The following is a 25738-nucleotide window of genomic DNA, read 5'->3' as shown; positions in this document are numbered from 1 at the left end:
AGAAGAGCCCCCCCAAACCCTTTCCTGCTGGGAACTCACACAGCCTATCTCTCAGGGAGCCTCCAGGAAGAATTCTAGTCTGGGTAAACAACCCCACCAGCACCAAGGAGAGGAGACTTGAGAGCAAATGTTGAAGGTGGTCAGCTCAGAGGAGGAAAACTCTTAGGAAGGAGGGGGAGGCTTGTGGGGGAGGAATCTTCTCAAAGCAAAAATATTCTCCAACCACAAAAACATCTGACAAAGAATTCTTCTCTAGGGACTAAAAGGAAAAACAGGGCCTTAACTGTCTTCCCAGGCAGATCGGCAGCCATCCCTGCTGGGCATTGGGGCCTTTTCCTACTCAGAGGGGCAGGAAAACGGCAGGGCTGCCGGCCTGTTTCCTCCCGCACACTCCCCTGGATGGCAGCCCAGCAGCCAAATCACCACCAAATATGGGCAGAAACATGCACGCATGATTCAGAGAAAAACGCCGAGCAGCTCTGGAACATAGTTTCCTCTCGGGACTGTGTGACTCTTGCAAAAACAGACAGGGATGGGACCGTGGTGGGCTCTAGGGGACAGGTGACGGATGCTTCGAGGCCTCGAGACTAACCCAGCTCAAAGCCCACCCTTCAGCTTTAGTTATCAACTAGACAATGGCGGGCAGGAGGTGGCCAGGGGTAGATCAGAGAGTCCCAGCTGCCCCTTCAGTTCTGGGGTGCCTGCTTGAGGACTTAGTGTCAGAGCTACGGGCTGTACCTGTTGGGAGAAGTGGGGAGAAGCACGGAACTGATCATATGGTGCCCGGCTCCCACATTCTGCAGGGGGCAGGGCCCAGGAAAAACGGAACCCAGATAACATCAGCTGCTAGATTCCAGGGCCTAGAGCCACCACTGCAGTGCGGGCTGCTAAGCCCTTCTTAAGTCCCAGCACAGAGCTGGCTCTGGAAGGGGTAGCTAGCCTCCTGTTCTCTCACTCCCACTGGCTTTAAGTAGACCCCATTCACACGTAGCATGGGTATTTCTGAACAACTAAACACAAGATGTGCATCTCTCTTTACTCTATACTCTTTAGCCCAAGAGTGCTGTCATGGGTCCCAACTCATGCCTCCAGTGCTAAGGACACATTCAGAACTCGGACTCCCTGGCTGGTCGATTGCAAAGTCAGACAATTCTAATTTCTAAACAGGGCAAATGGAGCCCGAGTTTTCCTTAGAGGACCAAGGGGTCCTAGCCTGTTCAGCAAAAGCCCTGCTTGCCTATGCTTGGCTTGAGCCATAAGAGCTCTGCTGTGTGGGCTGATAGACGAGATCCCTCTGGTACAAGCCTTCCCACCAGCAGGAGCTCAGGGCAGTCCTAACCAGGAACATCTTGGATCTTTTAAATTTTCTGTTGTTTCCACAGTGTTTATGATGCAAACACACACACACACACACACACACACACACACACACACACACACACGCACACGCACACGCACACGCACACGCACACACACACACGAGCACGAGGCCGGCATCTTTGGGTTATCTAGAGGTCAAATCTGACTTTACCTCCCACTCACAGAGTCCTCACCTCAAGTTCCAAGTACAGAGATGGAAAACACTTTCCCTCTGACCACCCCACCCTCTTCCCCCAGCCAGGGAAGCGTGTGCTTCCTGAGAAAGTACGGACCCAAAGTTGCTCTGTGCTGACTCTGCAAGCTCTTCTGCTGTTCAGCTCTACTGAGATGAACCTCCAACTCAAGAGTATCAGGAGGGCAACAGGCTTCTCTGCCACCTCTGCCTGCTGTGTGTGTGTGTGTGTGTGTGTGTGTGTGTGTGTGAGAGAGAGAGAGAGAGAGAGAGAGAGAGAGAGAGACAGAGACAGAGACAGAGACAGAGACAGAGACAGAGCCCACAGATTTGAGTACTCCTGCCATGGTCTAGGGGACCTCTTTTCAGGGCTGGGTGAAGGAGGAAGGGGTTGTGGGGCCTCTTCCCTTCCTGGTGGGGGTGTGGTGAAGGGAGGCAGCTTTGGAAGAGGCCTGGAGCAGCTGCTTCTCCAGCTCTGCCTCCACTGTTCACATCATCTGATGGCTTGGACATCAGGCCTGACATTTGACATTGTCAGCCTGGGACTATTTTCCCAGGATTTTTATTTCGGCACCACACACCATTCTTCATGCCTGCTCCCCAGTTCTGTTTCATCAACCAGGATGGATAGAGATGGACTCTTGTGCCATGACAACAGTCTTATGTATCATCCTGATGGTTGCTTATAACCAGATCCCGGCTTCCTGTCTAATTCTGGTGGCATGAATACCAAGCACATGTTCCGTGGAAGGTGGGAAGAGAAACAATCCAGGAGAAAGAAACTATATTTTCAAATGTCACTGACCTTATGGCATTCACAAATCTCAGACTAGTGGCTTGTGTTATCAAATCAAATCAAAATCAAATTAAATGTTTTCCTTCTCAATCCTACCACAGAAACTCAGAACTTGTGTACCAGGGAAATGCCAGAGACGATGTGTGAGGTGTGAAGATGCTTGTGTCTGGTGCCAGGGCTCAGCAGCACTATCCCTGGACCATTTCAGCAAGACCAGCCAGGTGTTCCCACCTCTCACCAGAGGGCTATATCACCTGCTCAGCTCCTTCTAGGTCTTGGCATACTTCTGCATGTGGCCAACAGAGGGCGCCCAAGCATCCCTCCAAAGCCAGGGTTTTGAAAGCTGCTGGAGGCTCCCTCTGATTCTCCTCTTCTGCTCAATACTTACACTACCATACAGATAAATAGTGTGAGGTGCGGACTTCAAGCCTGTGCTTGCAGACTATGCGTAAGGGTGGGCATTCAGATGACAGCACATACTTCCTTTAGGGTCTAGCCATTCTCTAACCAGCCTAAGAAGCTTGTTTATGGGGCACGCAGCCAGGTCTCTCTATAAGGCAGTACTTTTCAGCTGTGGTGGTCTACTACGGTGTGTCAGACCATGTAACACACACTTAGTAGTGTATTATTTTCTGTTTCTCACAGTAACTTTGCCATGTGGCTACTATCTTCTCTCTCCATATGAGACAAAGTTGCGTTTAGAGAGCTCAGGATCACCTGCCGGTGAGGTCCGTTTGTCTCAGAAGCCTACTTCACACCACTGCTACTTCTCCATGTTCTTTTAGGAGAGTGGAGGAAGGCACACAGTCACTCAAAGGTCAAAGGTAAGCCTGCAATCTTGGGCGATCTGGCAATAGAACGTGGCATCCCAAACTGCCTCAGCTCCTGATAACAGTGAGACCCACGGCCAGGCAACCTCCTCACATCATGGCACCTCTGTGTTGTTGATCTGCCTGATGGTTCTGACCCAACCTTCGTGGCACCTCACCGTGCCCAGAGTGGGAGGCAACCAGGCTTTAACACAGGCTAGAATTAAGGAGCGGTAGGTGTTCTTCCCTCCAATCTGGAGCTCAGGAGACACAGACATGAACATGAAAGCAAGTGGGCCAAGACGACAAGAAAAAGCTGGGTGGGGTGTCACAGCCGGGTGGGGGGTGGGGGTAGGGTGGCTGGTTACATAGACATTCCCTCACGGGAGCGGCTGAGGAGGTATGCTGCGGAGCAGAACGCTGGCTGATAAACTGAAGAGAGGGTGCCAAGCCAGCAGCTGAAAGCACGCAGCACTCCCAACCTCTCAGGCTTACAGTAAACAAACCACTGGGTGCAGAGAAGAGGAGCCAGGAGAGGGCCAGCTCAGAGAGAGCAGCTTCTGCTGACGCAGCACAGGCCTTCTAAAGCAGCTAGGGAGGGAGGACTATGGCCCACCCCTAACAGGCGTCAACTCTCCCCATAGCCTGGTATAGCCAGGTGCAGGATCTTAAACTTGCAATGCAGCCAGGAGAGGAAGATGAGAGCCACGGATGGGGGGCTTTTTGGGTCAGGGCTGTGCAATGAAGCCCTTGTGGAACCCCGAGATCACCACACCACCCATCACCTCAGCCAGGGCTTTCTGAGTTCCTGACCCCTTCACAGTGTGCGGTCCAGAATGCTGAGATTAACCCTTCCCTGAAATGGAGAACACCACACAAAGGAGTAAATGGAGCCCCAGAGAGGCAGAATCTGAGGCAGGGCTGTTAGCAAAACACAGGCTTCCTGGCTTTCAGGATAATTATGGTTCAGGCATATTTAAGAAGTATTCAGGGGCTGGCGAGATGGCTCAGCGGGTAAGAGCACTGACTGCTCTTCCGAAGGTCCTGAGTTCAAATCCCAGCAACCACATGCTGGCTCACAACCATCTATAAAAAGAGATCTGATGTCCTCTTCTGGTGTGTCTGAAGACAGCGACAGTGTACCCACATACATGAAATAAATAAACATTTAAAAAAACAATTAAAAAAAGAAATATTCATATAAAAATTATATTCACTGTTTATCTGAAACTCAATCTAACTGAACATCCTGTATTATTAAAGAATTCTTAAATTACAGTTACGTGTGTGTGTGTGTGTGTGTGTGTGTGTGTGTGTGTGTACAGACGACTTACAAAGGTTGGCTCTCTTCTTCCACCATGTGATTCTGAGGGATTGAACTTGGGTCATCAGGCTTGAGGGCAAATGCTTTAACCCACTGGGCCACACCTCTAGACTTTTCTTGGATTTGTATTTGCTAGGCCTAGCAACCCTCATTTGAAGTCACAGTCACAGCCCAGCCTCTGGCTCCCCTATTCCTGAGCCATTTCTTCATATAGAGTCCCTAAGGGTCACACAGTACATTAGAGAACACACACCACGGCCCTACACACACACACACACACACACACACACACACACACACACACACACGCCTTTGGAAAAGCTGCTTTGGCGTACCTAGTACCCCACCAAGGCAGCACGGGCATAGTGGCCCAGTAAGGGACAGTCGGGATAGAGTGCGCTCTAGCAGTTCCTGGATGGGATCCAGTCTAGTGCTCTAAAGACAGGAGTCACAGGCCTGAGCACTCGGGAGCCTGAGGAATACTGAAGCAAGGAGTGGGAGCCTTTCCTGGAAGCCATGAAAAGACAGCTGGCTTTCCAGTGGCCCTTTCTCGGGGTTCTGTGCCAGGGAAGGTTGGGGAGGAGTACTGCAGTGAGAACTGGAGTAGGGACAGACTTCTGGTGCTCAGCAACAGGACGGTCTACTCTTTGTGAGCAGAGGCGTGGTCTGCCCCACCCCTCGCCCTTGCCACTCACCAGTGTAACCGCAGCGCGTGGAGGAAGGCTGAGAGGCCCTCCATGATCAGCAGGATGGCCACAGTCAGTGTGGCAAAGGCGGCGAAGATGAAAAACAGCCCTAGCCCCCCGGCCAAACTCGGGACATGCAGGCCGATGTGGATCACCATGGTCCAAAGTACTTCAGAGAGCTCTGGGGGTGGGGGAGACACAAGGTGCAAATGAGCTTAGCAAAAGGGCACGGGCGTGATGAGCCTCGCGCTTTTCTCTTCCACCATTCCCATGGTGAGTTCCTTGAGCCCTGTGTTCCTGACCACTTTGGGCAAGATCACTATAAACAGCTAACCTGAATAAGAGTTGGTGACGTGTTTTTTTTTTTTTTTTTTTTTTTTTTTGGTTGTTTTCGAGACAGGGTTTCTCTGTGTAGTCTTGGCTGTCCTGGAACTCACTCTGTAGACCAGGCTGGCCTCAAACTCAGAAATCCGCCTGCCTCTGCCTCCCAAGTGCTGGGATTAAAGGCGTGCGTCACCACCACCCGGCTGACGTGATTTCTTTGTATTCATTCTTGGAGACAGGCGCTGGATAGATTCCAGAACCTTCATGTGCTGAGGAAGGCCCCACCACTCTAAGGGAGTTCCCAGAGGAGAGGGCACACTCACGTGCATGGGCCAGGCTGAGGGCCCAGAGCCGCAGGTACGATGCAGTGTTGGAGATGCAGCCCAAGCAGTACTCAATGGTGTGGATGGCCTGGTGGACCATGGTGTCACCAAAGTCAAACTGGCATGGGAAGAAACCACAGAGGAGATGATCAGGGGAGGAAGGGAGTGCTCAGGAGTTGGGTGGTCCCCGGAGCCCATACCAGGGCAGGGGCTACATTCCTTATAGCTGACCTCTCACCTGTAGAAGGGCTGAGTACTGGTGTTGATTTATGAGTGGTGATTTCAGCAACGACTTCCCCAGAAATCCTTGCTGGCCTGGTTTCTAACTGGGGCACCCTAATACATATCAATATGCTATACTGGTTTTTTTTGTTTGTTTGTTTTCTTTAAAGATAGAATTTCACTATGTAGTTCCAGGCTGATCTTGAACTTGGAACCCTACCTCCTTGTGCTGGCTTCACAGTGTGGCCCACTGCATCAGGAAATGTCTATCTTTCGTTTTGGAGACAGGGTTTCTCTGTGTAGCCCTGGCTGTCCTGGAATTCACTCTGTAGACCAGGCTGGCCTTGAACTGGGATTAAAGGTGTGCACCACCACCACCACCACGCTGCCTATCTTGGTGTGTGTATGTGTGTGTGTGTGTGTGTGTGTGTGTGTAAGACTGTACCTGCATGTAAGTGCATATTCAGTGTCTTTGGAGTCTAGAAAATGGTGTTGGATCTCTGGAGATGGAATTACAGGTAGTTGTGACCACCATGCTGGTGCTGGGAATGAACCTAGGTCCCATGGAAGACCTAGCCATCTCTCCAGCTTCAGTGTGTTATCTTTTTTCATATAGTATCTCACTACATAGTCCTGGCTAGCCTAGAACTCACCTTGTGGATCAGGCTGGCCTCGAACTCAGAGATCTGCTTGCCTCTGACTCCCGAGGACTGGCTTTCGTGGTGTGTGCCACCATGCCCATTACACCGTGTATCTTGCTCTTTTTTTTTTTTTTTCAAAGACTTATTTTCCTGCATGTATGCCTGGGCACCATGTGCATGCAGTACTTGCAGAGGCCAGTAGAAGGCACTAGAGCTTCTGGAGTCGACTGTGTAAGCATCCATGCCTGTGCTGGGAACTGAACCAAGGTTCTCTGGAAGAGCAGCCAGTACTCTTGACCACTGAACTATCTCTCCAGGTCCACATTGTATATATTTTTTGGAGGAGGGGAGTTGTTTTTTCAAGACATGGTTTGTGTAGCTCTGGCTGTCCTGTAGACTCACACTGTAGACTAGGCTGGCTTTGAACTCGGGAGTTCCATTTGCCTCTAAGGCTGTGAGCCACCATCTCTGCCATACTGTATATCTTTTTTTTTTCCTAGACAGAGTTTCTCTGTGTACACCTGGCTGTGTTGGAATTTACTATGTAGACCAGGCTGGCCTTAATCTCACAGAGATCTGTTTGCCTCTGCTTCCCAAGTGCTGGAATTGAAAGTGTGCACCACTACCGCCCAGCCACACCGTTTTCAATAATTCTCTCTCTCTCTGGTGGGCTCTGATCTCCACAGTGGGGCATACTGAGTCAATAAACACTGTATTATTATTATTTTTCCTGTTGCTGGGATTAAATACCCTGACAAAAATGATTTAGGGGAGACAGGGTTTTTGGCTCACACTTCAGAGTGCTGTCATCATAGGCAGCAGGCGCTCACAGCAGCTGGTGACGTCACACCCACAGCCAAGCAGCAGAGCGCACTGAGTGAACGCAGGTCTGCCTGCTTTTTCCTCTCTTCAGTGCAGGGCCCTAACCCAGGAATGGTGCACCTGTTTTTAAGCTCTGTCTCACCTCCCTTAACTGAACTGCAATAACCCTCTCAGAGGCATGGCCTGAGGCTTGCCTCACAGGTGTTGTCAGGTCGAGAATTAACATCAACCATCACAGTACTGTCTGAGCGAGAGACTGTAGGACCCTACCAGTGGCCTGGCCCCTCGGATCCCTGCCCTACAGCACAGCTCTGTGCGTATTCTTCTTGGACTATGGCAAGGGCAGACGGAGAGTTCCCAGGCAGGAAGCTACTTGCACACTGAGCTCTGCAAGCCTCCTTACTTGCTCCTCCCAGTCTTCTGAGATCTGGACAACTTCCTTCTCTGACTTCTGAGAAAAATCACCAGGAGAAATTTTTGCCAAAAGTCCACAGATTTCCCACATGAAGAGCTAGTTGGGAAACACTGTAGGTGTGGCTGGCTCGGTGGCTCGAGCAGTAATCCCCACACTGAGGAGGAGGCTGAGGTGGGAGGACCATGAGGCTGAGATGGGAGGACCATGAGGCTGAGGAGAGCCTGGACAACACAGTGAGACTATGTCCCTAAGAAACTGTAACAAAACAAGTGTGTCGGGAGCCAGGGTACAACTCAGCCGGGACACTTGCCCTGGCCTAGGTCCAGGTCTGACTTTCTGTATTGCATAAAAAGAGTGGGGATAGGGTAGAGCTCAGGATCTGGAAGAAGTTCACATTTAGGAGCAGTTTTCTGAACTCAGTATGCTCTAGAAGGCTCTCAGGTGGAGAAATCAAAAAGTCCACCACAGATCAAGTCGTGCTTTTCTTCCTGACATTGCCTCTTGGAGAGCTGCACAGCATGGCTGCCAACCTTCGGGCTCCCGAGGCTCTGTGGGCTTCCCCTGTCCTCATGTCAGGGCCTGTTGTATGCTATCACCTCTATACTGTATTAAGGGGCTGCGCTGGCAAGCCATAAGGATAGGGCCAGAGTAGGAAGAAGGACCACTTCTAGCAAGCTGCCTTGGGAATGCCTCATGTCCAGTCATCTCTGTCTAACCCTGTGAATTCTGGACTTTCCTGTCTTCAGGCCTCTTACTCTGAAAATGAGTGGCCCTTGTTACCCTGAGCTACCTCAGTCCAGCAGTGGGAAAAAAAAAAACAAAACCCTTTTTCTATACCGGCTGCATGAACTAATGCAGAAGAAAGCCCGGAGCTCCAAGGAGAGCCAGCTTTTATTCCTGAGCTCAGTAAAAGGATGGTGGTTTCAGTGTTTTCATTTCATTCAGCCCAGTTTTCTCTCATTAAAAGAGGAGGTCCATAGTCAGGGCATACTGTGTGAGGAAAAAAGGAATTTTCAATAAAAGGGAAAAAGTGAAATAAAGGAGGCCCAGGTATAGTTGTGGACACCTGTGATCCCAGCACTTGGAAGGTAGATGCAGGAAGGTGAAGAGCTCAAGGCTATCCTTGGCTACATAGTGAGTTCTAGGCTAGCCTGGGCTACAGGAGACACTGTCTCCATGTCCATTCTAGAGAAAAGGAAAGAAGGGGAAAAGCTTCACTTCCGGCAAAACCCTTGCTTTTTCTTTTCCTTCCTTCTCACCTTCCTGGGAATGTTTTTTTTATCAGGAGGGATGAGAATTAAGGGAGAACTGTATTCCTGCATTTGGAGGGAGTCGTCATTCGCCCAACACAAGCATGTCTGCTGTGATAGCAGTCCCTCCCCGCCCTCTATCTGTGCTCTCTCCCAACTTCTCTCTGGCTCTCACCCATCATCCTCCAGAATGGCTTTTCTGTTTTTTGGTTTTTTTGTTTGTTTGTTTGTTTTTTGAGACAGGGTTTCTCTATGTAGCCTTGGCTGTCCTGGAACTCACTTTGTAGACCAGGCTGTCCTCGAACTCAGAAATCCGCCTGCCTCTGCCTCCCAAGTGCTAGGATTAAAGGCGTGCGCCACCACCGCCCGGCTCCAGAATGGCTTTTCTAAGGGAGGTGGTGACACGGTCTCCCAGTGGTTACATTTGACAGTCACTCTGTTCCCCCCCACCCACCAGGCTGCACTCTGCAGCACCCGTTACTAAGGCTGTGCCCATTCTCCTCGGGATGCTTCTTGCCTCTTGGCCTTCCTCCTCTCTGACATTCCTTCCTCTGCATCATGCCCTTCCATGGAGTGATGGCCTCGCCTCTAAGTCTTTTCTGTGGGACTGGCATAGTCACATGGGGAACCCCAGGAGTAATTCTCAAGCAAATATCTCCACCTCTGTGCTGCCCACCCCCACCTCTGTGCTGCCCACCCCCCACCTCTGTGCCGCCCATCCCCCACCTCTGTGCTGTCCACCTTTGGCTAGCTATGCTGTCTCCTGGCGTGCCACAAGCCTCCAGACTCAATACCTCTGCTGACTGAAACACAGCAGTCTGTCCTCTGGTCCCATCAAGATTATGCCTGCTGTCTGTCGCATAGCCAAGCCAGGGCCTTCCCTTCTACCCCTCCTCCCCCACTTGAGTGACTTAACTCACGTTAAGCTACCCAGTCCTTTACTAACTAAATCACATCACACTACAGGATGTCCTTGCCTCCAGGCTGTGCCCCGCTCTCTCCCAGTGTACTCCATGGCTCTACCCATGGAGTTTCAGCACAGGGCCCATGCATCTCAGCTTCGCTACTCTGAGCTCCTTGTTGCCAAAATGAGACTGCAACCTCTGTCTCTCTCTGCCAACCCCTCCTCTCATGAGTCCTCAGCTCCCATGTCAGTTCCAGCAAAGCTGGACCACCCCTGAGCATGAGCTGAGCCTGTAGGACTTCATCTTTTTGATACTGTAGATGGCGGTGGGTCTGCCCTCTTCCTCTCTCTGCCTCCTGACACTCCTGCTCAGCCAGTCTCAGCCCAGGAGGAACCTAAGGAATCCTTCCTGCCCTCTTTCCAATCCCCCCAGTGCCTGTCCGGCGCCCTTCTGTGCTTCCAAAGCATCCTGGGCATGCAGCCATCATGGGGTCTGTCAACAGACCAGCTCCCTACCTTGTCAGGACGATCTCTCCGTTTCTATAGCACCACACAGTGCTTGACACCCTGAGGGTGCGTGACTGGCAGATGGCGGGTGAGAGGGGATGAATTGGTGAAAGCAGTGGGTGAGAAGACACAGTGGGGGAGGGGCCACCGACCCTTGTTGAATGGTTACAGCCTTCAGAGATATCCCAGATATCAACTAGTCTGGGTCTGGTTTGGACCGGGACTGAGTGCTTCCTAAGGCGAGGGCACAGTTGCCCTGCCTGGAATAAACATGTGGGGAATTATAGAGGTTCGCTGCACTGCTTTTCAAGACTCCTTTGTTTGAAACCATTACAAAAAATATCGGTTTTCTAAATTTGGCTGTGGGGGAATCAATGCCAGAAAAAGGCAAAGTTATGATCATGGCGGAAGCCAGGAAGAGCTAACTTCCTTAGTGTGTTCTGTGGCTGTCTTCTTGACTGTCCAGCTCCCGGGACATGGCTATCTGAGGACACTGGCACTAGATAGCTGACTAGAACATTCTCCCGATGGTGAAGGTACTGGCACATCGGGTAGTCCTTTGGGGAGCAGTATTGCGGGAGGCGGTGATACACGCAGAGGGTCAGGCTCCTCGGCAGCACGGAATCCCGTTCACCCCCTCCCTCAGCCATGACAGGCAGCTTAGCCAGCAACTCTGCACAGACACCTGGTCCAGGAGCACAGGCAAGGAAGCCTCTCCAGCCATCAGGGAGACCAAACACTGCCTGTTTTGACACAGAACAGCAAAGGTTTTCCCATGGTCATGCACTAGTCCTTGGAGAGAGCGGGAGAGGGAAGGGAACGGTTAATAGCATAGGTATGTTAGAGAGAGGTTCAGGGGAAGATGCAAACGGTGCGGAAAGGTCATTTCAAACCTATCTCAAAATGTGAGTATTAGTGAGTGGATTGCTGCTGAGCTACAAGGCCCAGGACTCTAGCCATGGCCTGAGCATTTAGCATTCTTTCTGTTCTATTATTCTGCATGTACTTAACATAGAAGGCCTTTCATGCACATGGATTTCTTTTCCCTGCATGTACCTGAGAGGCAAAGCTCATTTGGAAAGCGGTTTACTTCTCAACCAGGTCAGGTGGAGCTAAGACTGACTCCAAGCAAGGGTCTCGTGGCCCTCAGTTGAAGTACCACCGAGGTGACAGGGGGGCAGCGGGAGAGGCTGCACCTTAGACAGGAGGAAGGGTAAGCTTTGCTTGCAAGCACTCAGAGGAGCAGGGTGGGCACCACTACCCCTCAGTGGCAGAGCAACCAACACATAACAGGGGAGGAAGGTGGAGCCCCGTGGGATTTAACCCTGGGTCAAGGACTTCAAGAATGCCTGTACAGACATTCCTCGCAGCTCCTTCCAAGCCAGTTTCAGAGGTATTAGATCAGCAGTCAACAGCACAAGGACAGAGGTGACCGATATGAGATGCAGTTAATGGAGATGAACTGTTTCGGATGCAGGCTCACAGACTGGTTAGACATGGCCAGTGAGATGCGGGATGCACGGTGTCATATGTGTGGCCCCGGGGTGCAGGAGGGTGAACAGAGTGAGCCCAAGGATGGGAAGAGAGAAGCCCCGGGTAGACATGAAGGAAGGCTCGGGTCTTACCACTTCGTCCTCGGTAGGCTTGAAAACACAAATTCACACTTAGTGGGAAGTTGTGCCACACACAAGGTCACAAGCTATGAGCACGCATTTCTGACTATTCGGGGGAAGAGTGGTTAACGGGGGTACTGTGTTGGAGGCACTCTTCCTTAGCATACACATAAAGGGAAATCATAGAATTAAGATACGTATTTTTAAAGGCACCCTAACTCTTGCAATTGAAAAAAAAAAACCCACACATATAAAAAACAAAGCTATAGTCAAAGTGGCTAGACTGAAAAACTTAGCCTAGGTCCCTTGCTATTTTATTTGCTTAAAAAAGAAAAAAACAAACAATGAATAGGTGAGAGCTACTAGTTCACTTTGCAGGCATTACGCCACGAATGCTTGGGCAAGGAGAATGAATTTTAAATAGCTGAAACTGGAAGTAGGGTCAAAGGAAAGGCTAGCTTGGCCTGATTCCTCTCAGTCTAAAAAGAAGACAGATAGCAAAATTTAAAAGCTCTTGAAAAAACAAACAAACAAACAAAAACCCCTGGATCAAGAACACACGGATGGGGCAGGCCTCAAAAAGAAGCCCTGAACACAGCTGCTAGGCAGTGTGCGTGAGGCTCTCGGGATCGGAGGATGAAGACGCTAACCTGAAGGCTCCCGTGCTTCTGGTTAACAAGAAGTGAGATGCTAGGCGCTGCCTGGGTGGAGAGCAGTTAGCAACTGAGGTCACATGCAGTGCACCACAGACCCGAGGAATTGGAGAAGAGCAGAGCAAAGCTGTGTGGGCTCTGTGGCCACAGATTAGAGCAGGCCCCACTGGGCAAGCTGCGGCATCCTAAGCAGGCCTGATGGCGGCCAATCATTAGTAGTTTTATTTTTCAAGGAGAAGACTGAATAAGCCTCTTAGGAAACAAGACCTAGAGCTGCCCAAGCTAAGGAGAGGAAGCCCGCACCACCGGCTCTTACCTCTTCTGCGTCCTCTGAATGGGTGGAGAGCTGGTCATGCTGAATAATTTCAGCATCCTCCTCTGTCGGTCCGTTGCCCACCCTGATCCCACCAAAGTTGAGAGTTCCCTACACAGATGAACAGAAAGAGCAGTATTTGCCTGGGCTTTAATGCGGCACTCTGTGAGGTGGGGAAGGGTGATGGTTAGTACATACGATCCTCAGAAAGGCATACATCCTATCAACAGAAACAATGGCCACCAAAGGGACAAGCTACATAGAAACAAGTAACTGTCCCACCCCAGCCACCACCACCACTCTGGACCCCACGAGTGGCAGCCTGCCTTTTACCACCTCCTCCGGTGATACCAAGACAAAGCCTTCTTGCCTTGGTTCATGCTCACAGAGCTCTGCGTGAGTGAGAAGCTGGACATGAACTCTCTCACAGCTAATCTGTAAAGTCCGAGAGGGCCTGAGTGCTGCTGGAACTGAGGATGAGACTTTCCAAGTGCAGCGTGGGGGTAGGGATGGAAGTGGGTGACATGATGACTATACCCTACTCTGTTAGACTTTCAACAGGAGCCCAAGGGGTCCAGCAACATCCACCAGAAATATACCAGGCCTGTCTAGGAACAAAGAGCTCCCCAAGGTCTTGGAAGAAAACAAAACAAAACATCACAACGTCTTAACAGACACTCAGTTGTGGCTAAAGAATTCTGAGTTTTAAAAACGTCAAATAAGGCAGAGACCCCTTTCCATCTGAGGGTTCTGGCAGAGCCAAAGGGACCTAGAAGCAGCCCCTGGACCACTTGCTATGGGTCCTATCAACCCAAGGCTAGAGGACTGCCTGCCTGCAGTGTGCCTGCTCCAGTAAGCTTGAACCACGTGGAAACAGGGCTGGGAACTTCCCTGTGGCTCCCCTCCTTAGCTTCAGCTTTTAGGGTGGCTCTTTTACCACAACTCGCTGGCCAGTTCAGACCCCAGGGTTTGTGTGGTAGATTCCCCTTTCCTTGTCCTACAAGGCTTGTAGAAAAGGCCACGGGAGGAGCTCTGTGGAAGCTGCCTTGTTGTTGTTGAGACAAGGTTTTTCTGTGTAGCCCTGGCTGTCCTGAAACTCATTTTGTAGACCAGGCTGGCCTTGAACTCAGAGATCTGCCTGCCTCTGCCTGGGACTAAAGGCATGTGCTACTACATCCTGCTGGAAGCTACACTCTCAGTAGATTCCCAAATGCTGTCCCCAGGAAGTATAGACTCAGTAGGTCTGGGGAAGGGTGTGGGAAAGCCCTGCTGAGAAATCACATACTCACTGTGATGGCTACACCAAGACACTAAATGCACTGATTCTGGAGAGTCAGCAGTCCCAATGCCAGGACATCTATGTCCACAAAATCTAGCAGGACACATGTACATCAGGACACTCTCTGCATCATTGTTTATGATAGCAAAGAACTGGAACAATTACCGTAGGCATCTTCAATAGTGGTTACATAGTAATTGTGGCACACCCAGCAAGGTTAGGTACCATAAAAAGACTGGTGATCTCTAAGAAAACAACTAAGAAACACTGCGAGGCAGAAGATGGCTTCTGTTTAAAACAGGTCTGGAGACATCTCTCTCCTTCTAGATATACATACTGTCTACGTGTGTCAGCAGATGGCAGACGTGTGCAGAGACACAGCCTCCACCTGACAGCAATGTCCTGGAGAAGGAGAGTGGGGGCGGGGTGCTGAGGCTTCTTGGTTAGTACAAAAGCCCCCCACCTCAGTTCATGGAATTATGGGTTACTTTACTTTTTTTCTCTTCCTCTCATCTGTTTTAGCGCCCATGTTCAAAGCTTACTAGGTGATTCAGATCTGAGAATCACTAAAATCTAAGCACTTCCAGGTCAGGCTCAAATGGCACCTAACTACCTTCAAAAGGAGGAGGGCTCTGAGCATTATAAAGGGCAGGGGCGGGGGGTGGGGTGAGAGACTCCATTGTATCTTGGCCTGGGTCATACAGGGTCGAGGGGGAAAGCTTCCGAGTTCAAAATTTCCCAAACAGAGTCCATTTCCCTAAGATTTCCCTAGCCGGCAGAAGAAGTGAGAACGGACAGGTTAGACCTCCCAACCAGACTCTAATGAGTACCCTGAAAAGCTCAGGGAACAAGAGTTACAGGAAGGAGACAAGAGACATCAGCAAAGACAAGAAAAGAAATACTGAGCTGTGACAACGCCACTCAGACAACGGAGGAGTCAGGAATCAGAGCAGGAGCAGATCTGTGCTCCTCGGGCCCTGGGGTCAAGGGTCAAGGGTCAAGGGTCCTTCTCGGAGTGTGGTCATCCTGATGCTGTTGGGCTGCTCTCCAGAAAGACATTCAGCTACAGACACAGCTAAGCAGACGCTGTGAATGTGAAAGCTTCCAGATGAGGAGGGTTACTGTGGAGCTTAGCATGGAAGATGGAGCCACACTTAAAAGGCATCAAGAACAATGCCGAGCAAGCAAGAAAAATTATGTGGAAAGAAAATCTAATGCTGGGCAGTATGTTCCTCAACTTAGAAATAATTTCAGATAGCAAGATTAAAGTTTCATCTGGCATAAACATGCGTTTCCCTTAAAGCGGTGTATGCTAACAGAAGAATCCTGACCAGTGAGATTGAAAATCTCGGATGTTGAGCTGCATAGACACAGTGCATTCTAAGATTCTGGTGAAATGATGTCACATGTCCGACATTCAAAGTGCTGTCACTGAATTGTAAGTTAGTACGGGAGAAGGGAAGGTCTAGACAGATGGCTGTGGTGGCTCTGACAGATGTGCAGCATGCAGGACGGCTCAGGAAAACAGCTGAGAACACAAGGCCTTCTGCATTCCAGTAGGGGAAAGATACAGACCTTCTCTAAAGAAGACAAGTCAGGACTGAACCCCCAAAACAAGGACAAGCATCCTTCAATGAAGGGCTTACAAGTACAGAGAAGAGAGACATCAATGAAAGAGCCCCAGCCCCTCTTGTCTCCATGCTGAAAAACCCACCCCACACACAGTCACAGGATACAGACACAAAAGTGGATGAGCCCAAACGCTGCCGCCTTGGAGTGAGATGATGAGACTCAAAGAGAGGGGATACAGCGGCCACTTGGCTCCTGAAGGTAGGATTGTACGGACACATCCAAACAGAGACTTGGTAGGGCGATGATAAAGATGATACCTGACCTATTCCTAGGAGGTAGACGGCCCCTCTGTCATGGTCTCCACGAGCAACAAGGTAACCCTCCTTGAGAGCCCACGCGCCCCACTCTCAGCAGCATTAAAAAGGAATCGGGCTGCACTGTCTGCCACCTCTTTAAACAAACATTTAGCTTTGCCGGAGTTAAGTGACTCACTGTTGCAGCCGGTGCTGCCTCTAGTCCCTGTCGGCTCAGGGTTGGTGTGACTGGGGCCTCCTCGGGTTGCCCTTCCTGATAGTGAATGGGAGAAAAGAAGGGAGAAGAGAACGAGAGAGGGACGGAGAGGGGGAGGGGAGACGAATGGAGGGCACATGAAAGGATGAAGATGGTCAGAAAAGGGAGAAGGAGGGGCTTGTAACTCAGCTGCTCTCCAGCGGAGGGATCATCTCACAGCCATGGGAATCATGCAACAAGATCTCTTGGGTGTTCCCGGGCAATGCAGTAAGCGTTATTGGATAGCCAGAAATTATACGCGGTATCGAACATTTGACAAGCTTAACTTTGTGTGTATGTGTGTAGAGTTGGTATACACACACATGTTAAGTAAACACCTGTGTGTACAACTGTTGCTTCTTAAAAGAAGAAAAATAAAAATAAAAATCAGTGTGCTTTAAGTCAGACCCTTTCCCAGGTGTTTCCGTTGGTGAAAGCATCGTACATAGTCTCATTTAAAAAAACAGTCTTTGGGTCAGCCCTGTGGCTGGCCAGGCAAACCACACGAGTGAGCTCACTGTCTGCAGCTCTTCTAACCTTGTTTTGGCTGATGCTGCATCTAGACAGGTAGGCCCAGGGCTGGACTCTGCTGCGGAGAGCGTGACAAAAATCTGGACCAGGAAAGGTAAAAACATATGATTTCTGCTCTCTGATCTAAGTGTCTGAGCAAGAAATGTGTAGTTCTCTGACATTGGCAGGCCCAGTGTTCATGCTCATGTGTAACCCAAATCCATAACAATACATGCACGTGTGCACAATTAACTACATCCTCTAAGGAGCTGACTCGATCTTAAACAAGGAAAAAGTCTAGTAACCTTCAGCCATAGGAACACTCACCAAGTGCTTCTTCCTCAGGTACTGATGGCGAAGGACCAGCGGCTTAAACAGCAGCATCCAAGGGACACAGAGCATGGCCACCACTATGAGGAAACACTGAATGCCTTTCTGCAAAGGACAACAAAGTCCACTAGTCAAACAGACTGTTTCCAACAACAGCACAAATTTTCCCCAAACAATATATTCTTATTGGTCTATGACTATTATCTGTGTTCTCTAAGTAATGAGCAGGCACCATGACAAACCCAGTAACTGTCCCATCAAGTGGTAGTTCTAAATTATGCCCCCTTTACTCATCTAATTGTTTGAGACAGGATCTTTCTATGTAGCTCACCCTGGCTTAGAATTCACTAGGTAGCCCAGGCTTGCCTAGATCTCTGGCCCCTCCCACCCCAGCCTTCTGAGTGCTCAGATTACAGGCCTGTGGCCCTTACCCCTACAAATTCTATCCTCTATAGCACAGCATCATCAGTGAACCCTAACCCTGAGCTAAGAGGTACAGGGGGAGTGATTTCACTAGATGGACCTATACAGTTCATACTATATGGTGATACAAACTGAAAACCAGGTACATAACAGGACAATGTTTCTAGGCTTTTTCCAGGTTAAAGTTACATGGGGCTTTGTGACCTGGGTAGCCACTTACAACACCGCTCCTCGGGGCTGACATACCTGTCCAGAGTACAGCATTGCGTTACCGGACTCTGGGTAGGAGAAGAGGAACATGTTGATGAAGTGGATCAGGAGGCTCGGGGCATTCCTGGAGGAGTGGGCATCATAGGCTGTCCACTTGTAAAAGATAAGGATGACCAGGTAGCCAAACAACGAGGACATGAAGATTATCTCAGGAATAAAGCCAAAGTAGATGTTCAGGGGCTTCTTGAAATAGCTAAGAAGGGAAAGAGAAATTACATTAGGAGCAACGGGCCTATGGCACCCTGCACTGACTGGAGTGCTCTATAGGTTTGTCCACACATTGTTCCCTCAGCTCTGCCTGCATCACACTGAAGCAGCGGCCAGAGCACTGGAGACAACAGAGACTACACTTCCTGGAATGGCTCTCGAACCACCTCCACTACTCTCTATGGAAGATCTAATAAATGGATTCATAATTTTGTATAAATTACACACCAAGGAAGAAAACATGGGGCTGGAGAGATGGCTTATCAGGTAGGAGCACTTATTGCTTCTTCAGATGACCCAAGTACAAATTCCTAGCACCCACATCAAGCAGCTCACTACCATCTGTAGCTCTAGCTCCAGGAGATCTGATGCTTCTGGCCTCTGTGGGGACACACACACACACACACACACACACACACACACGCGCGCGCGCGCACATAACCATCACATACACAAAGTTCAAAATAAGAATTCACTAAATTGCAAGAAAATTGCTGCATCTTTTTTTTCAAAGATCTTTTCTTTTGTACCTATAAACAGACAAGGAACTAATACGAAGCTCCATTTAAGGCCATGAGGCTTGTGTGATAGAGATTGCTTCTACAATATAGACCGGAGTCCTGAGTTCCTGATTCATCTCTAAAGGTGTGATATCTTTAGGCAAAGGTGTCACCTGGCTACTGAATGATGACAGGGATGGGGGACTCACATGTGGTTGAAAAGGCTCAGGCTGACTCCAAACAGCATGTGGATGATCCCAAGAATAACAGACATCTTCATCTTGAAGGAGTTGAGGAAGGTCAGCTTGTTGGTTGCAATGTTCCAAATCTGTTACAAGGACAGAAAACTAGAAGGTATTACACAAAGAATTTTCAAGTGCCTAAAGAATACCCTTTTTGAAAAATTGAAACAATTTATTCAAATAAAGATGATACTAAAACAGATATTTATGTACCTATCAGCCAGCTTTGATCATTCCTATTAGCTTATTTGATTGATTTGATTTTGTTTTTTAAGACAGGGTTTCTCTGTAATAGCCCTGGCTGTCCTGGAACTTGCTTGTAGGCCAGGCTAGCCTGGAACTCACAGAGATCCACCTGCTTCTTAAGTGCCAGGATTAAAGGCATGTGCCATCACACTCTGCTTCATTCCCATCAATTTAAAGACTCAGCCAACCTCTTTTCCACATACTCTTTCCCCACTTGCATATTACTTTGGGACAAAGCTGAAATAGCCTACTGTTTTACTTATAAATATATCAGTATGGATCTCTAAATAATAAAGACTTCTTTTTTTTTTTTAAGAAGTAATTTTATTTTTTTCAAGCAGAATTTTTTTAAAAGATTTGTTTATTTATTTTATGTACTACTGCCATTCTCTTCAGACACATGAGAAGAGGGTATCGCAGATGTCTGTGAGCCACCATGTGGCTGCTAGGAATTGAATTCAGGACTTCTGGAAGTACAATGAGTATTTTTAACCACCAAGCCATTTCTCTAGTCCCAAGTTCTTATAAAAACATGACTATAATATAGTTATCACATCACAAAAGTGTCAACAGCAATTATGTGTGTGTGTGTGTGTGTGTGTGTGTGTGCGTGTGTGTGTGTGTGCGCACGCTAGAGTCTGAAGCCAGGGCTTTATACATCTTGTATATACTCAAGGCAAGTGATTCAAACATTCTGTGCTGGGGACATAACTCAGTGGTTGGAATGCTTGGCTAGCCTGCCTAAAATGCTGGGTTCCATCCACACTAAGATAAAAAATCAAAGGGTTGACTGGAGCAGTGGGGCCACCAGAGCAAGTGAGGTCCTACAAAATTCAATTCCCAACAACCACATGAAGGCTCACAACCATCTGTACGGCTACAATGAACTCATATACATAAAATAAATAAATAAATCTTTAAAAACAATCAAAACAAAATATTCTAATGCAACACAACCCAAAGAGAAGCTCCTCTGAGATTACATGCTGAGGAGTGATGACAGAAAAACATTGTTTCCCATAATTATATGTCTGTATTTCCACAAGAACAGAAGCCCTTATATGCACATTAAAAAAAAAAAAAACCTGTAATGTTTAACATATCTTCACTTCTTTACATTTTTTAAACTTTAAGAATACTTTGAGTGTGTCTATGTGTATATGTGCACACGGAGGCCAGAGGATGACGCTGGCAGCTTCCTCTGTCATCCTTCACCTGACATTTTGAGGCAGCGTCTCTCACTGATCCTACCATTCACTGATTCAGCTAGTGGGTGCTTAATGATCCTCTAGGCTTGGCCTGTCTTTACTCCATAGCGCTTGGGCTAAAGGTGCCAACATGGCAGCCATGATGTGGCTGCTGGGATCTAAGCCTGGGTTGTCATGCTTGTACAACAAGCACTTGTTTGACTGAGCATCTCTTAGCTCCTGCTTTAATTTTTAATATTTAAGTCAGTTTTGAGGTTTGTTTTTCCGTCTCTTGTTGTTGGTGGTGGTGGAGTTTTTGTTTTATTTTGGTGTTGTTTTTGTACAGGTTTCACTCCAAAGCCTGAGCTGGCCTCATACTTGGGGTGATCTTACTTACTGACTCAACTCCCCAAGTGCTGGGATTATGGGTAATGCTCCAGTTATCCCTACCTTAAAACCTCTCATTTCAAGATCAATTAAAAACTTCAAAGCTGAGACAGGAAGATTAAAAAGTTCAAGTCCTGCTTGAGCGAGAGCCCGCTGAGAACTTATCTTAAAACGAAACAAAACAAAACAAGTGGAGAGCTGGCACACAGCTCAAGAGCTAGCATTTGTCCAGCACGCACAAGGCCTTCGCTTCAACTCTTAGTACTCAAACAAACAAGCACCAATCTTTAGGGAAAAGCTGCGCGTCAGAAAGAGGCACACTTACCGGATCAATGCCAAATGGGTACGGGCCACCAAAAACTCCAGGGATAGCTGGGTTCAACTGGAGAACAGAACTCCCCAGAAGCGTCTCCTCCCTGTTGTGTTAGACAAAGTCACATTTGTTTTTGATTGAGAAAAGGAGACAACTACTCAGTCCAAAAACTAAGAACAAAAGAAACGACTACAGCTATCTCCATTCCTCAGTGAGACTACAGCTATCTCCATTCCTCAGTGAGACTGCAGCTATCTCCATTCCTCAGTGAGACTACAGCTATCTCCATTCCTCAGTGAGACTACAGCTATCTCCATTCCTCAGTGAGACTGAAGAAACGGGCGTGGGGGGGGGGGAGTGTGCTTGCCTGGTTAAGCATGGAGACCAGAGTTTGGATCCCCAGAACCTGCATAAAAGCCAGGCAGGGGTAGCAGCGCTTATGGGAGGTGGAGACAAACAAGCTAGCTAACCAGCCTAGCTGAATGGCAAGCCTCAGGTTCAGGAGGAGACCCTGAAGTCTCTATGTGTAAGGAGAAGGTCAGTTAGGAAGGCAACCAGGGTAAACCTTGGGCCTCCACAGACTGGAGTACAAATGAGAGGAGACAATATGTCCTTCTGAGCCAAACATTTTCAACTACTTCCTAACGGGTGTTAGTTTACTGCTGGCCCTACAAGTCAGAGCTGAACATACAAGGAATTAGCTTTGGCTTTTTTTTGGTTTTGGTTTTTTTGAGGCAGGGTTTCTCTGTGTAGCCCTGGCTGTCCTGGAACTCACTCTGTAGACCAGGCTGGCCTCGAACTCAGAAATCCGCCTGCCTCTGCCTCCCAAGTGCTGGGACTAAAGGTGTGCGCCACCACTGCCTGGCTTAGCTTTGGCTTTTGGCTTCCGCAACTTACGTCCAGTTCCCCTGAGTGAACATTGGCCGTACACTCCATGATGACCCAAAGATATTCAGAGACTTGGAAAAGCAGTCATTGTAGATGAGTCCAGTGTAGATGGAGAACAGTCCCATCAGAAGAATAATGTATCGGCCGCTGAACACCATGCTAAACATCTGCGAGCCAGAGGAAAGGGCTTACAAGAATGAAGTGTGGCAACATCCCTGGTGACAAGCTCCTTACACTAGCCACACAGCAGCACACCCCATCCTGGCTCTGAAAGCTTCAACCAACCACCAAAATATAAGGCTAAGATGGTGGGAGAAATAGCTCAATGACGGAGTACCAGCCGAGCCCCAGTGACGTCAAGGATCATCCCCAGAACCACGAAAGAAATAAGAAGAATGCTAAAATAAATTCACTGGCTCAGCACATGCCTTCTTCAATATTCAACTTCCTCTTCCCTTTTTGTAACTTCATGGACCTTCTGATCATTACTTCCATCATGGATGTTGGAGAGATCACACCACCCAGGCCAGTGCAGGGGTCACTGGAACAGTACCTCATTCTCGTTCTTCTGGGAGAGGATCCGGCTCTCCCTCAACACCATCCACACCGCAAACAGTGTCATCAGAATGCCGTGCCCAAAATCCCCGAACATCACAGCAAACAGAAAGGGGAAGGTGATGACGGTGTATGGAGCTACAAAGGAGCCAGAGGGAAAGACTTGAGGTAAGTAAAGGCATGAGTCCCCACATGCCTCATTCCTGCCTGTACTCAGAGGCCAACGTGGGAGGCTTATTCCTGCACGCTGCATGAATAGACCCTCTCTCGGGAAAGTCTGTCCCAGTGAGATCCACACCCTCACAGAGCAGCTGACACTTCACGCTGAGAGGATGAAGGGAAACAGAGAGCCCTGACAACACTAGCGTGTTGTTCTCTTCCTTTCCTTCAGCCTAGAGACTCTGCTCTGGGCTAGGCCAGCTGTTGCCGCTCTGTGCAGCAACCATTTCTGAGCTGCAGGCTAAAACTGAATGCTCAGACTCTTGAATCGATAATTAACTGAACACAGGAGACCTGTGCTGAAAACAGTTCCTATTGCTGTGTTTTCTGTCTAGCCTCATGACAGGCAACCCAAGAAGTCATTCTAGAATAGAAAACAACTTGAAAAATACAATGTTTAAAGCAGTTCCCCCAAAGCCAAGTGTGTGTTTGCTTGGGTTTTTTGAGACAGGGTTTTACTGTGTAGCCCTGTCTGGCTTAGAACTTGCTCTGTAGACCAGGCTAGCTTTGAACTTAAGAGATCTGCCTGCCTCTGCCTCCAGAGTGCTGGGATCAAAGGTGTGTACCACCATTCCCAGTGATGTTACTCTTTTGAGATTCCAGGTATTTTTATAGCACTGAGGACTGAGCATCTGCTAAGGAGCTCTTAGTGAAGCATTAGTCAGTGATGGATCTACTTATGTCCAATGGGCATGGTTCACAGGAAGTCTGGCCATCTTTTTAAAAAAAAAAAAAAAAAAAGATTTATTTATTATTTGTGAGTACACTGCAGCTATCTTCAGACACTCCAGAAGAGGGAGTCAGATCTCATTACGGATGGTTGTGAGCCACCACGTGGTTGCTGGGATTTGAACTCAGGACCTCTGGAAGAGCAGTCAGTGCTCTTAACTGCTGAGCCATCTCACCTGCCCCAAGTCTGGCCATCTTTAGATCTTTAAAACAGCTGTTCAATAGAGTTTAAAACTGAAATACTAGCCAGACATGGTGGCGCATGCCTTTAATCCTAGCACTAGGAAGCAGGTGCAGGCAGATTTCTGTGACTTGGAAGCCAACCTGGTCTACAGAGTGAGTTCCAGGCCAGCTAGGGATAAACGATGAGGCCTTGTCTTAAAACAAACAACACAACAACAAAAACAGTTTAAAATATTAAAAGAATCAAACGAAGTGGTAGACATGTCAAATCTTTTGACCTTATGACATAATGTCATTTACAAAGTTTGCACTAGGGAACTGCACACACACATGCACACACACAAAACCCTTAAAACATTAAATTTGCAATTTCATGCTGGGCTCCACTCATAGCTATCCTAAGGCATAGGTAGCCAGTAGGCTGAGGACCAGATACAACTTGCTAGGGGAAAACATCAACTGTTTTTACCTGGGTTAATCTCTCGGTAAGTGCCGATCCCATAAGCATCTACTATGTTCTGGAAGCCATGTGTGAACTTGTTGGTTTTGTTATATGTCGGAGGTGTCTGGTTTGTCTGCATCCTGTTCAGAATGGAGGGGACAGTGGAACCACTGTGTTCCTGGGAAACATTAGCAACATGTCAGGATTAGGTTGTCCTCATGGCTACTCGGGTGCACATACATATTATCATTCACACTGCACACATAAAACATGTACCTTTTTTATATACACGCATTCCAATTAAACTCATAGAAATCAAGATTATTTTATGTTTTTCTCAGTCATTAGGAAAACTGGGACTAGGTCTAAAACTGATAACAGAAGATTTATGTTAAGTCTTGGAGCCCGCCATGGTGGTACAAGCCTGTGATCGCCAGTGCTCCACAAGGCTGCGGTAAGAGGCCTGGGAATCAAGGCCTGCTTGAGCTACATAGTGAGAAACGGTTTCAACAATTGAAATAGTAATAAATAAAGCAAACAGAGTGGATATCTGCAGGCAAATAAATAAACAAAAATAAAAAGTGAGCTTTAATGAATTCTTAGAATTCATTCTCATCATTATGGTTAAAAATAAATAAATAAATAAGTAAGCCAGGCAGTGGCACACCCAGGAGGCTGAGGAGAAGGATCCGTTGAATTTGAGAGTTCAAAACCAGAGAAAGCAAAGCACACACTCTGCCCTGCTCCCTACCTACTCTTCATTCCTGAAGGCCCGGGGTTCAGCTAAGATGCTCATGACATGACTAACCACACACTTCCTCTGCCCACCCAGTAACACTGTAGGGCTCTGGGGACTCCTCTCCCCAGGATCACTCCTGAAGTCCCCTGAGGTGCCTCCACGCTTGCTAACACTCTGATCTCTTTAGTTTAGCCCCACTGTCTACTTGATATTTTCTCACAGATTTCTATTCAGGGCCTCAGTGTGACTGCCACTCAGCCCGCCATCCTTCCCATTAAGAAGTCCCTCCTGCTGGGCTCTGACTCCCATGAACTTTAATCACCTGGGACATAGAGCTTTGGTGCCTAAGAACCATTTTTAATTCTTGTTCCTGTACCTTACAAAATATATATGATAGATATAGATAGATAGATAGATAGATAGATAGATAGATAGATAGATAGGTAGGTAGATAGATAGATATGTGCTCATTTTTCCCTTGAGAACATCTCACAAAGCCACCATGTTTTGCAAGTCCTGCCCACAGCCCTCATCAATGACAACTCTATGTTCATAGTAGCCTTGTGACTAGCCACCGACTCTCAGGATTTCTCCGCTCTTCATGGTCTGCTGATCATGCTTTTGAATCTGCTTTGATCACAGCTACATAACTCATGGCCTCTCTAACCTCCCAGAGTAAGTTTTAAATCTTGTGACCTTTGAGAAGTCATTCATAACTGTGTTCAATCTATTGGATGCGCATTTAGCTGCTGCTCTTCCAGATGAACCATTATAACACCGTGCACATTTAACTGCTGCTCTTCCAGATGCACCA

The 25738-nt window shown here is 48.3% G+C and overlaps 1 protein-coding gene across 11 annotated transcripts in view; it reads right to left on the bottom strand.

Moving 5' to 3' along the window:
- Window positions 1-25738, bottom strand: part of Atp6v0a1 (ATPase H+ transporting V0 subunit a1) — a 54761-nt gene that overhangs the window by 3120 nt on the left and 25903 nt on the right. For 6 of the 11 annotated variants that reach the window (XM_031355089.1, XM_031355096.1, XM_031355088.1 and 3 more), the window contains exons 11-21: window positions 24213-24363; window positions 22611-22750; window positions 22067-22224; window positions 21182-21272; window positions 19004-19122; window positions 18064-18280; window positions 17392-17499; window positions 13158-13265; window positions 12201-12218; window positions 5815-5932; window positions 5177-5348 (exon numbers count right to left, since the gene is read on the bottom strand). In XM_031355089.1, the coding sequence (XP_031210949.1) occupies window positions 5177-5348; window positions 5815-5932; window positions 12201-12218; window positions 13158-13265; window positions 17392-17499; window positions 18064-18280; window positions 19004-19122; window positions 21182-21272; window positions 22067-22224; window positions 22611-22750; window positions 24213-24363 (1400 nt within the window). The remainder of the gene's footprint in view (window positions 1-5176; window positions 5349-5814; window positions 5933-12200; window positions 12219-13157; window positions 13266-17391; window positions 17500-18063; window positions 18281-19003; window positions 19123-21181; window positions 21273-22066; window positions 22225-22610; window positions 22751-24212; window positions 24364-25738) is intronic. The other 5 variants (XM_031355094.1, XM_031355098.1, XM_031355093.1 and 2 more) reach the window with 2 other exon arrangements.

Source organism: Mastomys coucha, unplaced genomic scaffold (assembly GCF_008632895.1).
Source record: "Mastomys coucha isolate ucsf_1 unplaced genomic scaffold, UCSF_Mcou_1 pScaffold5, whole genome shotgun sequence".
In the NCBI taxonomy this organism is placed as follows: Eukaryota; Metazoa; Chordata; class Mammalia; order Rodentia; family Muridae; genus Mastomys; species Mastomys coucha.
This window is presented reverse-complemented; position numbering and strand designations above follow the sequence as displayed.